Source organism: Apodemus sylvaticus, chromosome 1, assembly GCF_947179515.1.
Source record: "Apodemus sylvaticus chromosome 1, mApoSyl1.1, whole genome shotgun sequence".
NCBI classification, from domain to species: domain Eukaryota; kingdom Metazoa; phylum Chordata; class Mammalia; order Rodentia; family Muridae; genus Apodemus; species Apodemus sylvaticus.
Genome location: NC_067472.1, coordinates 165,634,769 through 165,652,920, shown reverse-complemented (window position 1 = coordinate 165,652,920; position 18,152 = coordinate 165,634,769). Strand labels below are relative to the sequence as shown.

General features: G+C 40.7%; 1 protein-coding gene across 2 annotated transcripts in view; it reads left to right on the top strand.

Moving 5' to 3' along the window:
- The first annotated feature begins 4,640 nt into the window (after positions 1–4,640).
- The window catches only part of Zdhhc13 (zinc finger DHHC-type palmitoyltransferase 13), a 42,134-nt gene continuing 28,622 nt past the window's right edge, over positions 4,641–18,152 (top strand). Inside the window, exons 1-4 of one of the 2 annotated variants that reach the window (XM_052162071.1) lie at positions 4,641–4,752; positions 11,494–11,639; positions 15,691–15,813; positions 17,225–17,302. In XM_052162071.1, coding sequence (XP_052018031.1) covers positions 4,726–4,752; positions 11,494–11,639; positions 15,691–15,813; positions 17,225–17,302 — 374 coding nt within the window. In that variant the 5' untranslated portion in view covers positions 4,641–4,725. Of the gene's footprint in view, positions 4,753–11,493; positions 11,640–15,690; positions 15,814–17,224; positions 17,303–18,152 lie in introns of those variants that run through there. The other variant, XM_052162081.1, reaches the window with a different exon arrangement.

Below are 18,152 nucleotides of genomic sequence, written 5' to 3'. Positions count from 1 at the left end.
GCACCAGATGCTATCTACAGAGGTCTCTAGCCTGGCCCGGTGGGAGCATTCAAACGAAGGGGAAAGGAGCAGGGAGGGGGAAGTGCAACCATTGGTTAGTAAGCAAGGTGCAGGGGAACTTCTAGAGGAAAAAGAGTTCTCTTCCCAGCAAGTGTTACAGCTCTTATAGGACAGATGCTCTCAGGTGATAGAGTAATTCTCACACACCTTTATTCCTTCTGGATAGGATCTTATATACAGTTTAGGGGTGGAATGGGGGTCTGACAGCAGGTGCTTCCTATTGGCTTGGTCTGAGACATTAGGGATGCATCATCTACATGTGGAGGGACTTGGGGGTCATGTCCCTACTTGACTGATGGTCATTACTCTCTCTATGGTGGGCTGTGGCTATGTGACAGGGAACTGGTGTCAGGAGCAGATGAAGTTCCTGTTGTCCCCTTTGGGTATCTGGAACTTCCAAACCAGCTCAACCTTACCAGGCTTCCTCCCTCAGTCCACCGCCCCACACACACAGTCATGGCGCTGTTTAAAATAGCTCATATCTCATGACTAGATCTTGATGTTTCACAAATGAAATAAAAGGTTTTTAACTTATAAGTGAGACTTGTCCACAGGCAGAAGACAAAGGATTGAGCAAGACATCTGAGCAGGCTCCACGACCTTCTGAAGGTAACTCTCCATTGCACCCTGCTTTCCAGGAAAGTGGGTCCCCGTGGCCTCTTGGAACTTTTTCCTTTTAGTGTGTGCCATCTCTGCCTCTCTTTATCTACTGCCCCCAGAAGAGCAGTAACCATTGTCCACTACGTTTAGCCTCTAAAAGTCTTAGCCTGTACCTGGCACAAATCAGGATGCCAGCCAACACTTGTCTCAGCAAGCACTCCTCTCTTCCCAGCCTCCAGCCTGTGGCACAGAGCATTGGCACTTTTCTACCTGGTGCGTGTGAGGCGCTGTCCACAGATGAATGTGTGGGCTTTGTTGTTTTGATTATCATCACTGTTTGTTTGCTTTGTTTGACATTCCAAAGGGACATTCTGGTGTCACTATGATAACAATCACAGTCCTCTGCTTCAAAACATGCCCATGGCCTGGCCATAAGGAGCAATAAATAAGTCCGGAATCAAAAATTTAATCAGAACAAAGTCAGTCGTCACCCATACTGTGACAGCAGACATTAGGAGATCCTAGTAGGAAATACTCAAATAATTTCTCAGCATTGTAAAAAAGCACTTAGTATGATTTGTGGATCTGGGCCAACTTTGGCGTCATCCTTACAGACCAGTTTCTACATTGTGGTTGGTTACTTGTTTATGTATTTGGACATGTCTTGTTAGGCTTCCCCGTTTGCCAGATGTACAAAGCATGGTAGAGGGAAGATAAAAATGGATGTTCACAAATAGCCCACAGCCATGAAGAAGGATAACGATCTCTGCAAGAACTAGAAGGCTGGGTTTAATAGGTGAGTACTGGTGAGCTAGTTTTAGAGTCTTTCTCTTGGCGTTAGACAGTAAGCCATGGGAACCAAGAGAACAGGCCTCTTTCTTGCTCAAATGCTTTCCCAATCCCTAGCAGTATCTGGTATGCAAGAGAAAGTTAATCTGCGCTCGTAGGGTAAGGACAGTTCCACCTACGTAAGAGTATTAAGGAGAGAAAAGACTTAATCTTAGGAAAGCTGCATGATCAAAGCTAAGAGGAACCTAAAAAAGAGTGCTTTCAGCTTCAACTTCTGTGCAAATTTACATATGAGGACACCTACAAAAAGGGGAAATGGTTTGCTCAGAATCACAGTGTTTCAGGCAGACAAATGCCCTGCCTCTTCCCCTTCATAGGGCTTTTTCTATAAGGTAATAATGGTAAGATATGGCCAGAGTGGGCTCTAAAACAATTTGTCTCCTGTCCATACAAGGAGAAGGAATTAAGAAACAAATACATGCAACGGAGATCTGAGAAGTCACATGGAGAACATGGCCACCTGCTAGCTAAGGAGACCAGCCTCAGAAGAGACCACACCTGCTAAGGCTTCCAGCATTCAGCTCTGCAGGACAATAGTTCAACAGCCCTTTGGCCATTCAGTCAGTGCTGCTTATTTTATAGCAGCCCTGAAAATCTAATACATGCAGAACGTAAACTAGAAGCCAGGCTCGCTGAATCTCCATCCTATCTTCTTTATACAACAGCACCCAGTTGGTGCCAACCAATGCTCTCCCAATCCCACTTCTGAGGAGGAGCAAGGCAATTACGATAGTAGCTAACCCATTTACAGTGTACCAAGCTGTCCTCTACACAGGTCACTCACATCAACTCATTTAATTCTTTCAACAGTACCATGAAGTAAACATGATTGAATGTCCTCTTTACAGATGAGAGAACTGAAGGACAAAGATACAGCAGCATCTTGAAGATCACCAAATCACTAAAGGCTGAGGCTGTGCGTCAATCCCTGGCAGCTTCAGGAGCTCACTCACACACACACTCATGCTTGCCTACTGGGGCATGTCTACAAAGGTTCTCTCAAAGGTGACAGCCCCTTGTGTCACTAGGCTCCCTTCCATAGTGGAATTAGACACAGATATGCTTATCTTAAACTCGAGCCACTTCTTGGAGGGATAAAACTAATGAGCAGCATTGATTCAAGAGTCTGACTAAGAAGTGGGTGTCAGAATGTATTCAGTGCAGACTCTTCCAGTATGTTAGGACATCTAAACCAAAGCATGAGACAGATTTCAAGCCTCCCTTGAGCTCCACAACACCTTAATGAGTCCTTAAAGACAAAAGACCCAAACTGCGTCGGCTGAAGCACTGACTAATAAAAGAAATGAGATTGAACCCTCTCTCTGCCAAGCATTAAACAAGTGAATGGGAATTTATGGAATCAGCTAAAACCATCCCTTGGGTTAGATATAATGTATGCAGAGCACCGGTACAGTTGCTAATGCACGCTAAGTGATCAATGATCAATAAACAGACATCAGGTTAGGTAGTGATCAGGGAGTGACCACATTACAAGGAGGTTCTCTCCTCTTTGAAAGCTTCCCCAGGCTTCTTCCTACGCTATCCAAATCACCTGCTTTTTCCTCTTGCTCTGGAGGAAGTCACTTGCCCATCCTTCTATTTGTCATTCAGTTTGCTCTGAGTAGCATTATAAAGGTTCATGACACATTCATACATCCGCCCTTCTACTCACTGTAATTATGGTAAATGTTTCCAGGTCTCAGTGCTGTTCTGGCCACTGGGAGTTCCTAGACAAACACAATGTTTCCCATTCTCAGTGGGTGTAGGCTTTGTGGGTAGCCTATGGTGTGCCCAATAAGTAGTGCCAATGACAATAATAATACACTTATAATTTTACTGTTTCAGGGTAGTATTTTTTTTCATGGGTAAACCCAGCACTTTATTTCCAGACACTTATTTCAGGGTTTATAGAATGTAGAGTCACAATATTAATTCTATAATGAATTAGCCTCTAAGGATCTAACCAAGCTGGGCTTGGTAACAGACACATCACGGAATTATCACAAAGAATTGTGTTGAGTGCAGGCTCAGGAAAGTCCCGTTGTTTTCTGGACTCTGAGATGGGAGAGAACCCCTACTGGTAAGAACCAAGAGTATTCTAGTTTCATCATAGCCCACCAATCTGTGCAAGACTTACATGACAGCTCCTCCACACATTCTGCCAAAAGAGACAGGTGAGACTTGCCCAGTTTGTCCTTTAGGAAGGTAGAATCTTCCCTGTGGAACTCTCATATTTTCTGCTTTTTTTTTTTTCTTTTTTCCTTGTTTTTTGAGACTGGGTTTCTCTGTGTAGCCCTGGCTGTCCTGGAACTCACTCTGTAGACCAGGCTGGCCTCGAACTCAGAAATCCACCTGCCTCTGCCTCCCAAGTGCTCAGATTAAAGGCATGTGCTACCACCGCCCGGCCTGCTTTCTTTTTTCTTAAAACTTACTTTGTCTCATTTATTAATTTATTTGTGTGTGGGGAATGGTGTAGTGAGTGAGCCTCTCTCTGTCAGGATCCGTGGAAAACATTGAGACTTTTTCCCTCCCACCATGATCCTGGAGAACAAACTCAGGTCGTGAGACTTGCTGGCAACTACCTTTACCACTGCTCATGTCTTCTGCTTTCTATGAGGAACCAGGCCCTGATGGTAGAAGTGCCTTGCTCAAGAGCACATGACTGAAGAGCAGCAGACATTTTAACAGCTAACATCTGTGAGGCTGTCCAGGAGACAGGATGCTCTTCATCTGCCAAAAACCATGCTGAAGAACTGTGCATACTTTTCCTCAATTAATATTCAGAACGTTTACATGAAGTTGTTCTTGACTCCATTTCACGGTTGAGAAGACTGATGTGAGGGAGAGATTTCCACGAGGACATCTAGCTTTGGAGAAGCCCACTCGGGAGGTTGGAATAACAGCCTGAACATGTACCTGTAGAGCCTTCAGAGTGGGAACTTGAAGGGGTGCCAAGGGAGAGGCTGAAGGAAAGAACCTAGCGGGGGCGGGGCAGAGGGCGGAGATGACCCGCTGTTCTCTAGAGGTGAGAAAGTCCCGCCCCCATGAGAGAGAAGCCTGGGATTGGCTTCTCGTGGCGGATTGGCAGCGCTGAGATGCGCGCAGTTAGGAGGGCGGGGCGAAAGCCGGAAGTGGGCGAGAGGCGGCTGAGGCGTGCTCGCAGAGCGGCGGTCGCCACTTTGCGCTGGAGCCGCGGCCGGGCGGGCTCGGGTTGTGATGGAGGGCCCGGGCCTGGGCTCGCAGGTGAGCGCGGCTGGACGTGGGCGGCGGTGGGGACCTAAGCTGCGGCCAGGTGAGGTGGTTCCGCGAGGACGGCGGGACCTAGGGCCTTGACCACACTGGGAAAGATGCTGCTTGTCCTTTGCGGTGGCCGCCAAGCGAGGCCGGGCGCTGCTCCCGCCTCCATCCGGCGACAGGGCGTCTCGCACCAGCGCCTAAGTCGGCCCGGACCTGTAAGGTGTCAGGTGACACACCTGATAGCACAGCCAGCCGCAGACCTGAGCCTGGAGTCTGAGAGATTCTGTTGAGAAATGTCCAGCCCTAGCGCCTAGGTTGCTGCCTTCCCTCCACCTTATGCTGTCTTAGTTCTTGTTCCGATCCACATCCTTCCTACTCCTTGAAAGCATCGAGGCTGTGGAGGCAGGAGGAAGGGAGCTCCGTCGTGGTACCATCTGCAAAATCCCAAAGGATTCTATTCTGAGAAGGGTTAGATTAGTCCCCGAAGACAGAGGAGGCCATAGGGGAAGCTATAAAAGCCAAGAGAACTAAGAATTTGTCCGTTTTGATTGTGACCTCTAAAAACTAAATCACTGGCATTGAATAGATACCCACTTAATATTTTAATTCAGGCTTCTTCAATCGTAGCAAATGTTTAACATGTGCTGCATGTTTTTATGTGCACCTTCTTATTCCAGTATCAAAATCCTTAAGCAAAAGAATATATGTGTGTGTTTGTGTGTGTGTGTGTGTGTGTGTGTATGCTTTTCTTCAAGCATTTTGAAGTTCAAGCAGTTTCTTCACATTGCTTGGACTGTAAAAAAAAAATTTTTTTCTCCAATCCCAAGAGTGTTCTTCATATCTCTCTATTTTCTTCTTCAACCAGTTTGGTATAGGTTTAAGTGGAAAATAACATGCTGAGGTGTTTTTATTGGGAGTTCTTGCATTTTAAAAGAAATAAAAAAGATGTGCAGGGAGCCTGAATTGCTACTCTTTACATGAAACAGGGTCTCGTTATTTTTCTCAGGCTCAATCGTTGGTAAGAGTAGGCCTCATTTCTTAATTACTGTCACTCCTTAATAAAAGCCTGTGAGAGCTTAGGTTTTACTCCTCCATGCTGAAGGGAAAATAACCCTGCTCAAGTTCCATGACATCAGAAGGGAGAGGATGATTTTAGAGGTTGAAGTTGGTGGGGCAGGATAGACTGTTGTTAATGATAATTGCTGTTGCTACTTTCTTCAGTTATAATGGGAAGAGCTTACACTTCTTAGAAATTCCCCGGTCCTAGTCTTTACTACTTACCTGTGAGCTAGGTAAGAATAATTATTTCTAATTTTAAAAGTGAGAATGGACACTCAAGAAAATGTAGTCACGCCAGGTGGTGGTGGCGCACGCCTTTAACCCCAGCATTTGGGAGGCAGAGGCAGGCGGATTTCCGAGTTTGAGGCAAGCCTGGTCTACAGAGTGAGTTCCAGGACAGTTGGAGCTACACAGAGAAGCCCTGTCTTGAAAAAAAAAAAAAAAAGAAAAAAGAAAATGTAGTCACATGCTAGAGAGCAACTAAGCTGAGTGGTGCAGCCAAGATTCCGTTCATTCATCTAGTAAATGCATTTTGAATGTCTTCTGGTAGTTGGGCTCTATTCTTTATGAACAAAACAGACAAAGCATCCCTTTTGTTGAATTTGCTTCTTAGTGCTGATAGGGTTTTGGGTTTTTTTTGGCTGTTTTGTTTTGTTTTGTTTTTTGGTCAGAATTTTCCTACCCAGCCTGGTTCTCAGTTGTGTTTAATACCTCATCTTTTACAGTTTTGTTTGCTCAAGAAACTCCCAGCTACACTGGGCTGCAGGCCATAATACTTACTTGCTCTAGCTGGAATGTTTTATCTGGAGTCTCTCCTGAGTATTGATGTGGCTTATTCCTCCGTTTCAATAATGTCTTCAGACAAATCTCACCACAGTGTAGCATTTTGGAGCCCTTATACTTATAAATTGCAGACCTTTCTCATTGTCATCACTAACAGTAACACTCCCTGACCTCCCTCCTGGTTTCATATTTCTCCCCAGCATTTGATATCATGCAATATGCTGTTGATCCTGATGATGCGCTCGCTCCCCTCTGCTGAGTATAAGTGCCACGAAGGTAGTGATTTGTATCTGATGCATTAATCATTGCTTTATGTCAAGCATAAAAAAAAAAAAGAACCTAACACTAGTGTTCACCCAATAGTGAACTTAGAAACTTAACTCTGATATTTCTGTTAATTTTGTGACAAATTTTAGTGGTTTTCCGTCATACCTCCTTACCCCCATTTTATTTGCTAGTCAGCCTTGCCAGTTTTCCAGATCATGATTTCCCCTTAGAATCCACTGTAACTTCAAGAATGCTTACTATTTTAAAAATAATTTGATTGCACCATAATTACTGTATAGTTTGAAGATGCTCTGTTGATGTGTAGCAAACCACTCAAAAGTGTGATGGCATGGAAAACAACCATTGTTAACTCACGGACCTGTGCATCAGACATTCAAATATACTGGTTCAGGTTGGTTTGTTCCATTGTGTCTAGAGCCTCAGCAGGAAAGACTTATAAGCTAGATGTGAATTGCTAGCTAGGACTGGTATTATCTAGGAGTGTTTTTACTCCCAGATCTGGCAGCTGATGCTGACTCTCAACAAATACCTGATCTTCTGTACTGCATGGTAGCTGGATTCCAAAAGAAGTATGTCTTAAGAGACAAGAAGAGGAAGCTTCCATACTCTAAAGCCTAGGCTTGCAAACTGGCACAGCAGCTCTTCTACAATGTGTTATTAGTGAAGCAGTTCACAGAGCTTAGAGTCAAGAGAGAGTGACATAGACCTTCAACTCTTGATTTTTGGTTTTTCAAGACAGGGTTTCTCTGTATCTGTATAGCCCTGGCTGTCCTGGAGCTCACTCTGTAGACCAGGCTAGACTCGAACTCAGAAATACGCCTGCCTCTGCCTCCCAGAGTGCTGGGATTACAGGCGTGTGCCACCACCACCTGGCTAACTCTTGATCTTGAAAAAGAAAACTAGGGACTTACAAAAACTGCCACTGGTGTAACCTTATACATCATACATAAGGTTCAATTTTGACCCTTTTCTTCCTGGAGAACTATTTAGCTATATATGTCTTTCTTATTATTCCTTTTTTTCTTCTCTACAACAACCCATGTATCTTATAAAAACAAAACAACAAAACATGGTTTCCTGGTCCCTTGAATCATTTGTGAACTGGAATCCTAGGTGGACTAGAGAAAATCAAATGGATCAGAATCATAGACTATTTAAAGCTAGCTTTCTTCCATTTGAATAGATTATAATTACTATGATATAGAAAGAATCCTGAAAGGTTCTTACTTTCCTTTGAATGTAGGTAAGTACCTGTTGGTTTTGGCTATATATGATTCTGTGTTTGCTTATTTAGCAGATAGATCCAAACAAACCTATTCAAAAGAGCATTATGGGTGTCATTCTGGGAGAGATGAAGGGATAAAAACACACCTCTCTCTCCCATTGAACGTAGATATGAAGTCTGACAGACTTTAAACATCTGAAGGACCTTGGAAAAGTAAATGGTAAATCATATTACAGATGACCAGAAATCAAATTTTATGATCTCAGCAGATAATTTACCTTTGTCACCTCTGGTTTGCCCCTGTTACAGACTTGAGCCCTGGAAGAGGACATTCCTATAGACAGAACTCCATGAGCACTGTAATTCACTCAAGAAGCAAGAAAGGGATCTTTTGGCAGTTTGAGTGCTAGAACTTTCCTCAGTAGCCAGAATAATTGAGATTTCAAGTGTAATTTCTGGAATTGAGCACAAAACCAAAATCCATCTGTGAAATAACTTGATAAACTGGACAACAAAATTTTAAACTTACCCAATGAACAATTCTTTTAAGGAGAGGAAAGCTGCATACAGTCCAGGAGAAAATATTTTGAAAGTCACATGTCTCTTGTACTAATCTAGATTGTTTAATATCAAGAACTCTTAAAACTTAACAGTAAGAAAACAAAAGTCACAGATGAAAAATAGCAGGTGGACATGCTAGCATGACTGTTAACCCAGCTGTTAGGAAGCCAAAGCAGGAAGATCACAAGTTAGAGGCTAGCTGTGAGACCTTGGCTCAAAAAGAGAGGACAGCAAAGACATGAACAGAAACTTCATAGAAGATATGCAGAAGACAGATTAGCACATGAAATAGTGCTTAGCATCATTCGCCCTTAGGGATATGTAATTTAAGACCCTTATGAAATATACTGTATATCTGTTGTGCTAACAGTTGATGGATAGTGCTCTTTCTGGTTCCGAGATTGTTTTTGGTTATTTTTGTTTTTGTTTTTTTCTGTCCTGTGCTATTTTGTGTCCTCTCATGCTACAGTTGGTGAAAGAAGTTCACTAACTTCTATAATCCCTATAATTATGAACTGATTTCTTTTTCCAGTTCTGTCTGTTTTTACTTAATGAATTTAAACGTTTGAATTCTATATACATCCAGTGTTACATCTTCTTATATAATTAGCTCTATAATATTATGAAGTCTCCTTACTGTTGACACTGCTTTGTCATATCTTCCAATAACTACTGCATTCCTTATGCTTAATGTTTGTGTATATCTGTGTGTGTTTTTATGTTTCAGTTGAGTTTTCCATAGACAGTCGGGTATTCCAACCTTGTAGAGTTTATACCATACATGCCTGCATACAATACCTTATTTTTAATCTTTTTGATTTAAAATATATGTAAATAATGTCCTTGTTTTTAAGAAACATTGCAAAACTTTATCCCAAATCTTAAGTTTCAGCGCCCCCGCCACACACACACACACACACACACTCACACTCACACTCATACACACTTTCTTCCCTGCTTAGCTTATTTCTCTCTTGAACTCTGCTCCCACCTTGAGCCACCTCGGCCTGTTGCATATATTATTTCTGCATTCTCATTTATACAGAGAGGCCCTGAGGCTCTAGCATCCCTTTTAACATTATAATCCAGCATTGTTTCAAAGTTGCCTAAAATAATCACCAACAATCTCAATATATTAAGTAAGTTTACTGTGTTCTGTTGGTCATCTTGAGCCACATCTTGTATGTCTTTAGATGCATGAGGCTAGTGGCCACAGGCTGGTCATATTGAAAGTATTTTCTCAAATTCTGACATTGTGGGCTCCGTGGTAAGGTTCACTCACTTCCCTTGCTTTTTTTTTTTTTAATTGAAAAACATTTTTCACATACTATGTTCTGATCATGGTTTTCCTTGTCTCAATGCCTTCCAGATCTTTCCTATCTCCCCACCTACCCAATTCCATGTCCTTTTATTCATTCATGTGTGCCATGCTCCCTCTGCTGCCCACCCTCTCCAAGACAAACTTTCTTAAGTTCTCATTTCTTGGATACTTTCCTGTTGTTCATAGTTAAAATCGTTTATTTCCGGTGTTTTGACCAGTTTTCTATGTATTCTTTAAAAGGACAGTCAGTGGTGAGATCTAATTATGGTTAGTACATTGTACACTAAAGTAAAAGGCCCTACTTTATAAATAGCTGAAAAAAGAACTTGCACTCGTGTGTTTAAGTGCTGCCATCTAAGACAAGCTAGAAGTCCCTTAAAGCATCAGCAAGCAGAGTTTGATGATACCGACAGTTTGTGAGGATGAGAGCCATGAAAGTTTCCAGGCCCTGCTCTGGAAAGCATAATTGATGTGGCCATTTTAAGATGGGCTTAACATGCCTTAAATGCCAGACAGTTAAACTTGGGCTATATATTCTTAAGAATTGTTTATGCATGAATACTCAGAGACATATACAAGAGTGTGCACCACAGCAGTACTGTTAGCAGTAACCCCAAGCTAGGGAGATCCAGCAAGTGGCCACATAAATAAATTGATGTGGTATGATAATGTTGGGTCATTTTACATCAACCTGGTCACTTCTATACCAACTGTCACTGCATGACAAATGACCACACATATAATGGCTCAGTGTTTGTGCTTGTCAGAAGTCCAAGCACAGCTTACCTGGATCCTTTGCTTAGGGTCTCAAAAGCTGGGGTCATGGCTGAGCTGTGTTCCCTTATATAACTTAGAGTTCTTTCTCAAGCTCATGCAGCTAGTAATACAATTCAAGTCTCTGCAGCTGCCTGATACACCGTTTTCATTTTCTTGATGTCTCTCACTTTCACTTCTAGAAGCTACTCTCAGCCCTCGCCACCTGGGCTTTTTGCAGTTCCTTCTGTCTCATAGCAGCCTGCTTTTGTAAAACTAATAGGGGCTGCTACTAAGACAGTCTTATTCACCCTGTCATAGACTACATTATCTCACCACCTTTGTCATATTCCTTGCCACAGGGATTTCCATCTTCAAAGGGACAGGAAATTGCAACAACTTGATCATTAGGATGTGAGAATATTTTTTAGGGTGTGCTTCCACAACTCTGAAAACAAGATCCTGGTAATGTGCCTTCAGTGTCAATGTCCATGACCCTCTACTCTATTACTGCAGCTACCAAGGCACATTTGTGCCTTTTCATATGACCTATTTTACGACAACATTTATAATTTGGATTTTTCTCATTTTAAGCATCTTTGAAGACAAAAATCTTCATTAAGACACTTCTGTAAGAGATTAAAGCAATTTGATTTGTTAGCATAGGTATTGTTGATGGTATAAAATGCTTCATTTACATGATTGAATTATGGTATTAATTCTTCTATATGCTTTGTCAATTGCTCTTACTCTTCAGTGCAGGAATCACAGCCATGGTGCCCATGTTCCAGGATTTGGTCGACATGGCATCTGTGTGCATGACAACAAAGAACTTGCGAAAGCAAAAGAAATTCTTCCTCTTATAGAGGACTCCAGTAACTGTGACATTGTCAAAGCTACACAGTAAGTCTATTGGATTCTCTGTTTTATCCTTAGAGTCTCTTCAGTTATGATAATGGGTGTGCAGTTGATGGCACTCTGTGGGCACTTTGTTACTGTATCCAAACAGCTCCATACCAGCACCAAATGTGTTTGCCATTCCAGCATGGAAGTACTTAGTGCAGTATACCTTGGCTGTTTGTAGATCCAGCACTTCCATTAGATTGTGAACAACTTTTCTGTAGAACTTATCTCCTTTATCTTTGTAGCCCCAGGCCTTTTGCACTTTCTGTCTTTTATTAGCTACTTGGTAAAATGTTTACGGAACAAAATGAGTGATTTGGAACAAGATTAAAACAAGGCTCTAATCTGCACTTAAAGTGTGTTACAACCTGGGCTGGAGAGATAGCTCAGCAGTTGAGAGCACTGACTGCTCTTCCAAAGGTCCTGAGTTCAAATCCCAACAACCACATGGTGGCTCACAACCATCCTTAATGAGATCTAATGCCCTCCTCTGGGGTGTCTGAAGACAGATACAGTATACTTACATATAATAAATAACTAAATCTTTAAAAAAAAAAAGTGTGCTACAACCTAATACAGGAATGGAATGGGAATAGCAGCTAACATTTGTTGATATTAATCGTTAATTATTATATATTTCCTGCATTTTGTTTGCTGGCAACACAGAACAGGTAGGTAGAAGTATATTCTAATGGATCTGTTTCTTGTGCTGAAAATAGAAATGAATTTAAAAATGTTCTTCTTACAGTGACCATTGTGTGGATATCCATGATGTCAGTGATTGCCAGGGCCATCTTCATAGAACCTGTTCATTTCAGGGACCATCTCACCTCTTGCTTTTAAGCATATTTTGAAATATGTTGTTTATCAGACATTAAGTAGTAATTTATATTTTAGTAATCAAGTATAAACATTATAATGTCCATTTAATGTAACTCACAGTCATCTAATCACCATAAAAGAACTAGGATTACCTGTCTCTCTTGGTATCATCCGTGTTAAAACCCTGTTTGGCTTTTGCGCTAACTAATGTTCATGTTCATTATTCATATACTGACAGTCACCATAGTGGGTTATTCTGATTACCAACTTATATAATGTTAGTTTAAAGACCCTGGGTCTACTGCTTTGGGTGAATATTATTTGATAATTTATGTTGCTATGAAGATGAGAGTATTCTTAAGGGGAACATTGTCTTTAATCAGAATGGGAACATTGAAATGTCTCTGTCATCAGGAAAGCTTGGTTGTGCCAAATGCTGGACATAAGCCACATTCACAGAGAAGCTCAGTAAGAACTCATCTTTGATGTTCCTTTAGGTATTAGACCTTCTTAAGTGATTGTGGAAATATCTTTAGACCAATGGTCCTCACCCTTCAAATGCTGCAACCCTTTAATACAGTACTCACGTTGTAGTGACCCCAGCCATAAAATTATTTTCATTGCTATTTCTTAATTGTAATTTTGCTACTGTTATGAGTTGTCATATAAATACCTGTGTTTTCTGATGGTCCTAAGTGTCCCCTGTTATGGGCCTGTGTACTGGAAGCTTTTACACAGAGGTCTCTGGCCCGGCCAGGTGCTGGGGTTCAGGTGAAGTAGGAAGAATATGAGCAGGGAGTAGGAATTGCCTCCACTTCTGCTGCTACCGTCACTTTTGTTGCTCTAAGGTACTACACAGGTCGCTCTGCGCTGAGTGTAGCCCAGCTGAGCCAGCTGGAGGCTGACTAACCATCCAGCTATATATGATCTACCAAGGCTGAGGGTGCTTCTTGTGGCGTTGTTTCGGGAGAGCAGGTCTCTTCCCTGGCAGCAGCTCAGACAACAGAGTAAAATGTGTTCTCACACACCTTTATTCCTTCTGGATAGGATCCTTATTTACAGTTTTGGGGTGGTCAGGGTCTAACAGTAGGTGTTTCCTATTGGGTTGGTCTGAGAGCTTGGGGATACCTTATCTACATATGGGAGTGCTTGAGGTAGTGCCCCTACATGACTGATGGCCACAAACCTCTCTATGGGGGCCTGTGGGGGACTGTGGCTACCTGACGGGCCTAGTTCCCGGAGCAGGCAAAGCTCCTACCACCACTTCAGGGTCCCCAGGGCTTCAAACCTTACCTCAACCTTACCAGACTTCCTCTCACAGCCCATCACCCCACACCCTGTAAGAGAATTGTTTAACCTCCAAAGGGGTCACTACCCGCAGGTTGATGCTTTAGATAGATATTTGGAAAGGAGACAGAAGCAGAGAGGCAAACGTTATATGCAACCAATAATGTGTTCTCCTACATTTCTCACATAAAAGGGATATTCTTTTCCAGTAAAATGTCCAAAGTGACCTTTAAAAGATGGATAGTCCTTCTATGACGATGTGCCATTATCAGAAACTTCCATGTATTGTTTAGACATACATATTTTTATCAAGCAAAACATTTGTATTTAGTTGTGAAAAAGTAAGATCTTTTTGCCAGTTGATTTGAGTTTTGACCTCTGAGGGCCAGTTGCAATTCTCAGGTCCTTCTAAATAGAAATAAGTTTCAGAAAAACTGCTAAAAATGTATGGTGTGGTTAGTTTCTGTTAAAAAGAAATGTTGCTAATGTATGATTTTTAAAATTATAAAAGCATTAGAAAATAACTCAGCAGATTATCTTCTAGACTCCCCTTTTCTGTTCCCTTTGTCCATCTCACACTTAATGTTCTCATCTATACTCACAGTTATCATCCCATGCTGGTCTCTGAATTCTATTCTTATGCTGATCTAAGCTGCTTCTTCTATATTGCCACTAACGTAATCTTTCTGAAAACTCAGATTCTCAGCACTTTTCCTTTTCTAATGACTTTCTTGGTTTCCCACTGAACTGAAGATGAACTCACAGTCTTCGCCACCTTGTGTGGTCTTGCCCTTCCCTTGCCCTTGCCCTTGCCCTTGCCCTTGCCTCTCCACTGTATTACACTCACCATTGTTGAGTTGCTTCTATTTCTCTGAACATCTATGTAGTGTTTCACATCTCAGTTTTTGTACGCGCTATTCTTCCTGTCCTCCCTTCTTAAATTTTAGCGTGTGTGTCATGTTTCAGTTCAAGGAAAGACTCTTTCCTGGCTCTACATCCTGGCTATTTCTTGTTGAATTTATCGCATCCCAAGTTTGCTTTTAGGGTTTCACTTACATTGTAAGGTAGTTGCTTAGGTGTGTTTTGCTTCAGAGATAAGATTGTAGTCAGGAGCCAACACTGTATGTTTTTAGACAAATGAACTTATTAAAGGAGAGCAGATGTGAGGATTAAGGCTTAAGAAAGTTTGTTTCTGCTCCACGTGAATGAATTAATCAGTGAGTGCACTGAGCTTACTTTTGTTTGGCTTTACACTGTGTTCCTTTTGTGCGTTAGAGTTAGACCATGTCTAAGAATTCTCCATTGTGGAATTCAGCAATCACAACTTCAGTCATTCTTGCATTCAAAATGTTGTCCTCCCCCTTCTCAAAGGAGAAGGGGAGAGGGAAATTGGGGGAGGATCTGTAAGAGAGGAACAGAGAGGAGGGGGTAATTATTGGGACATATATTGGGATGTAAAGTGAATGAGTGAATGGATGAATGAATGAATGGATGGATGGATGATTAAACATAATGGAAAAAACATAAAAAAGGCAAAAATAAAAAAAAGAAATACACTTAAACTTGTACTGTACACTCATAGAATTTTAAATCTGTCGCAATTGCCTATATAATACACTATGGCAGTTATTTACATGGTATCTGAATTGCATAAGTAACCTATATGACATAAAGTATGTGGGAAGATATGCATAATTACTATATATGACACCTTATTTTATAAGGGCTTTGAACAGATGCACAGATGTTGGGATCTGGAAGGATTCCAGGATATAGGGCTCCAAGGATACCAGGGACACCTGCTTTGTATTTCCATGTTGACTAAAAAGTTGTTTGCATTAAAATTTAAAAAATAATAATAAATAAAAGTCATAGTAAAAGGATGAAATTTTGACATAAAATTATTAATGTATTAATTGTGCTTTTCTGTTTCTTATTTAAGATATGGAATTTTTGAACGATGTAAAGAGCTGGTAGAAGCAGGATATGATGTCAGACAACCAGACAAAGAAAATGTGTCTCTTCTTCACTGGGCTGCCATTAACAACAGGCTGGAGCTTGTAAAGTAAGATGGTGTGTGTGTGTGTGTGTGTGTGTGCGCGCGCGCGCACGCAGACTTGTACTTCTATGTACATGTACTGATCCTTATGGTTCTAGAACTCTTTTGTTTTGTTTTTGTATGGGTTAGGCAACCTATAGTCTTCTATTGTAAGTGAAAGCCTAGAATTTGCCATACTTTATTTACCATAGCATTGGAGAAGGCCAATCATAAATCAGACCCATCATAAAGATAAAGAGGGTGTGTTTTGAAAAGACAATAAGATTATTTTCTCAGGATAGAAGTTTAAGTCTAGAAGAAGCAATGAAATATTTTGGGTTATAACATCAGGAGGAATTGATATTTAGAGAATTAGACTTTGAAAAAAGTTAAAGTGGAATATAGTTTGAAATGAGCATATAATGGTTTATATAGTTCTTCAAAAAGAAAGCCCTGCTGCCTACACATTATTTGGTATAACAGTTTCTAATTTAGTGTGTAAAATGCTAGTGGGTAGTGAGGATTTGAATGCATATGTTTCAAATTAGAAGACTATATGTGTTAAATTCTTGAGGCTTCAAAAACTTAAAATGAACTAGTTTAAAATTTTCTAACACATCATACAAACAGCCAGACTTTGGTATATTCTTTAGTGTATGCGAAGCACATCTTTGAAGTAAGGAAATAAATTACTCTAAAGTAGAGAAGAAAATTGTTTTCATTACATTATAGGTTCACTATCTATATACAGTACCTTATACTCTTTGTTTCCACAATGAAACATTCATAATTTCTAATTTGTCTAAAATGGTTTTAAATTCATTTTTTACTACTTTAAGAATTTATTCCCATATGCTACTTCTAATTATGAACTGCTAAAAGTGATATAATCTCACCTTTTGCTTTCTACTTTGAAGCTATTTAAGAATGCTATAGTCATTAGAATATTCAGGAAAGTGACCATGTGTTGAGCTTGTAGGTGATAGAGGAATGCTAATTATAGCAAAAATACATCTGATTTTACTATTAAGTGTTTCACCAGAAATTTGTCTGATGTTGTCATACATCATTTTGAGCCTTCCATAGATCAGGACCCTTCAGGAGAGTTACTATAATTTCTGTTTTATAATATAGTGTGAAGAAAAGGTTGGACTGGGTTGATAGAGTGCTTGCCTATCAGACACGGAGCCTTGGGTTAAAACCCAGTATCACGTAAAAACTGGGTCTGGTGGTGCACACCTGCATTCCCAGTGCTCAGGAAGTGGAGACAGGAGGATCAGAAGTTAGTTCAAAGTTATCTTTGGCTGCCTTGTGAGTTTGAGGCCAGCCTGGGATACATGAGACTTTATCTTGTAAGGGACTGGGAGGATAAAAGAAAGCCTTTTCTTTCCCAATGTGAATCTTATATTTCATGTCTTATTTTCATTGCTTTTAACAGGTTTTATATTTCCAAAGGTGCTGTGATAGATCAGTTGGGTGGTGACTTAAATTCAACTCCTCTTCACTGGGCCATCCGGTAAGATATCTTTCAAAGTTTTGACATATGTGACTAGTGGCAGCATGTCATAACCCCAGCAGCAGGCAAGGGAGTGGGTTTTCTTGTTTTTTGTTTTCTTTCATTCCCTAGGTTGTTTGTTTGTTTGTTTGTTTTCAAAATAAAGTAGGGCTTTGGAGTTTCTAGAAGAGTTGTTTTAGTCTTTGATCTTATGCTCCGTTTGATTATCAGACTCAAATGTGTTGGAATTTCTGTTTTGAAACTGGAATAAATATCTATTTGGTTTGTATAAATGAACGCAGTAGTTCAACTATAAAGTCAATCTCAAATCTCAACCTTAGCTACTCATTTGGAAACTCAGTGTAGTGCTGTTTTAAGGAGATTGAATCCCTCAATCTCCTTAAAGTATATCTCTGTCTCTTAAGATCAAATGAGTAAACGCCTTTGAAATTGATACAGGATAATCTTGAGTAGGCTGGCTTAACATGGCATTTATGGTATCTTTTTCTTTGCCATGAAGTGCACTGACCCTCTGAAACTGAGGGTCTAAGTCTGTCTGCCTAACTCGCTCTGCTTGCTGAGGTTGTAATTCAAGTGAAATTGTTTCGGTAAAGCAGAGAGCTGAATCTTTTTGCCATAGGCAAAAGTTCTGAAGAACCTAAGCATCACCCTGGTCCTTCAAGATACTGAAGGTAGTTTCCATGAAAATGAGTTATGTTTGGAAATATATATATCATATATATGTATATATGTATGTGATATGTTTCTTCATATATATGATTCTTTATATATATGGTTATTAATAATATTTATAAATATATATGGTCCTTATCTTAATAATGTACCCATCTTTTATAATGTACCCATAGTC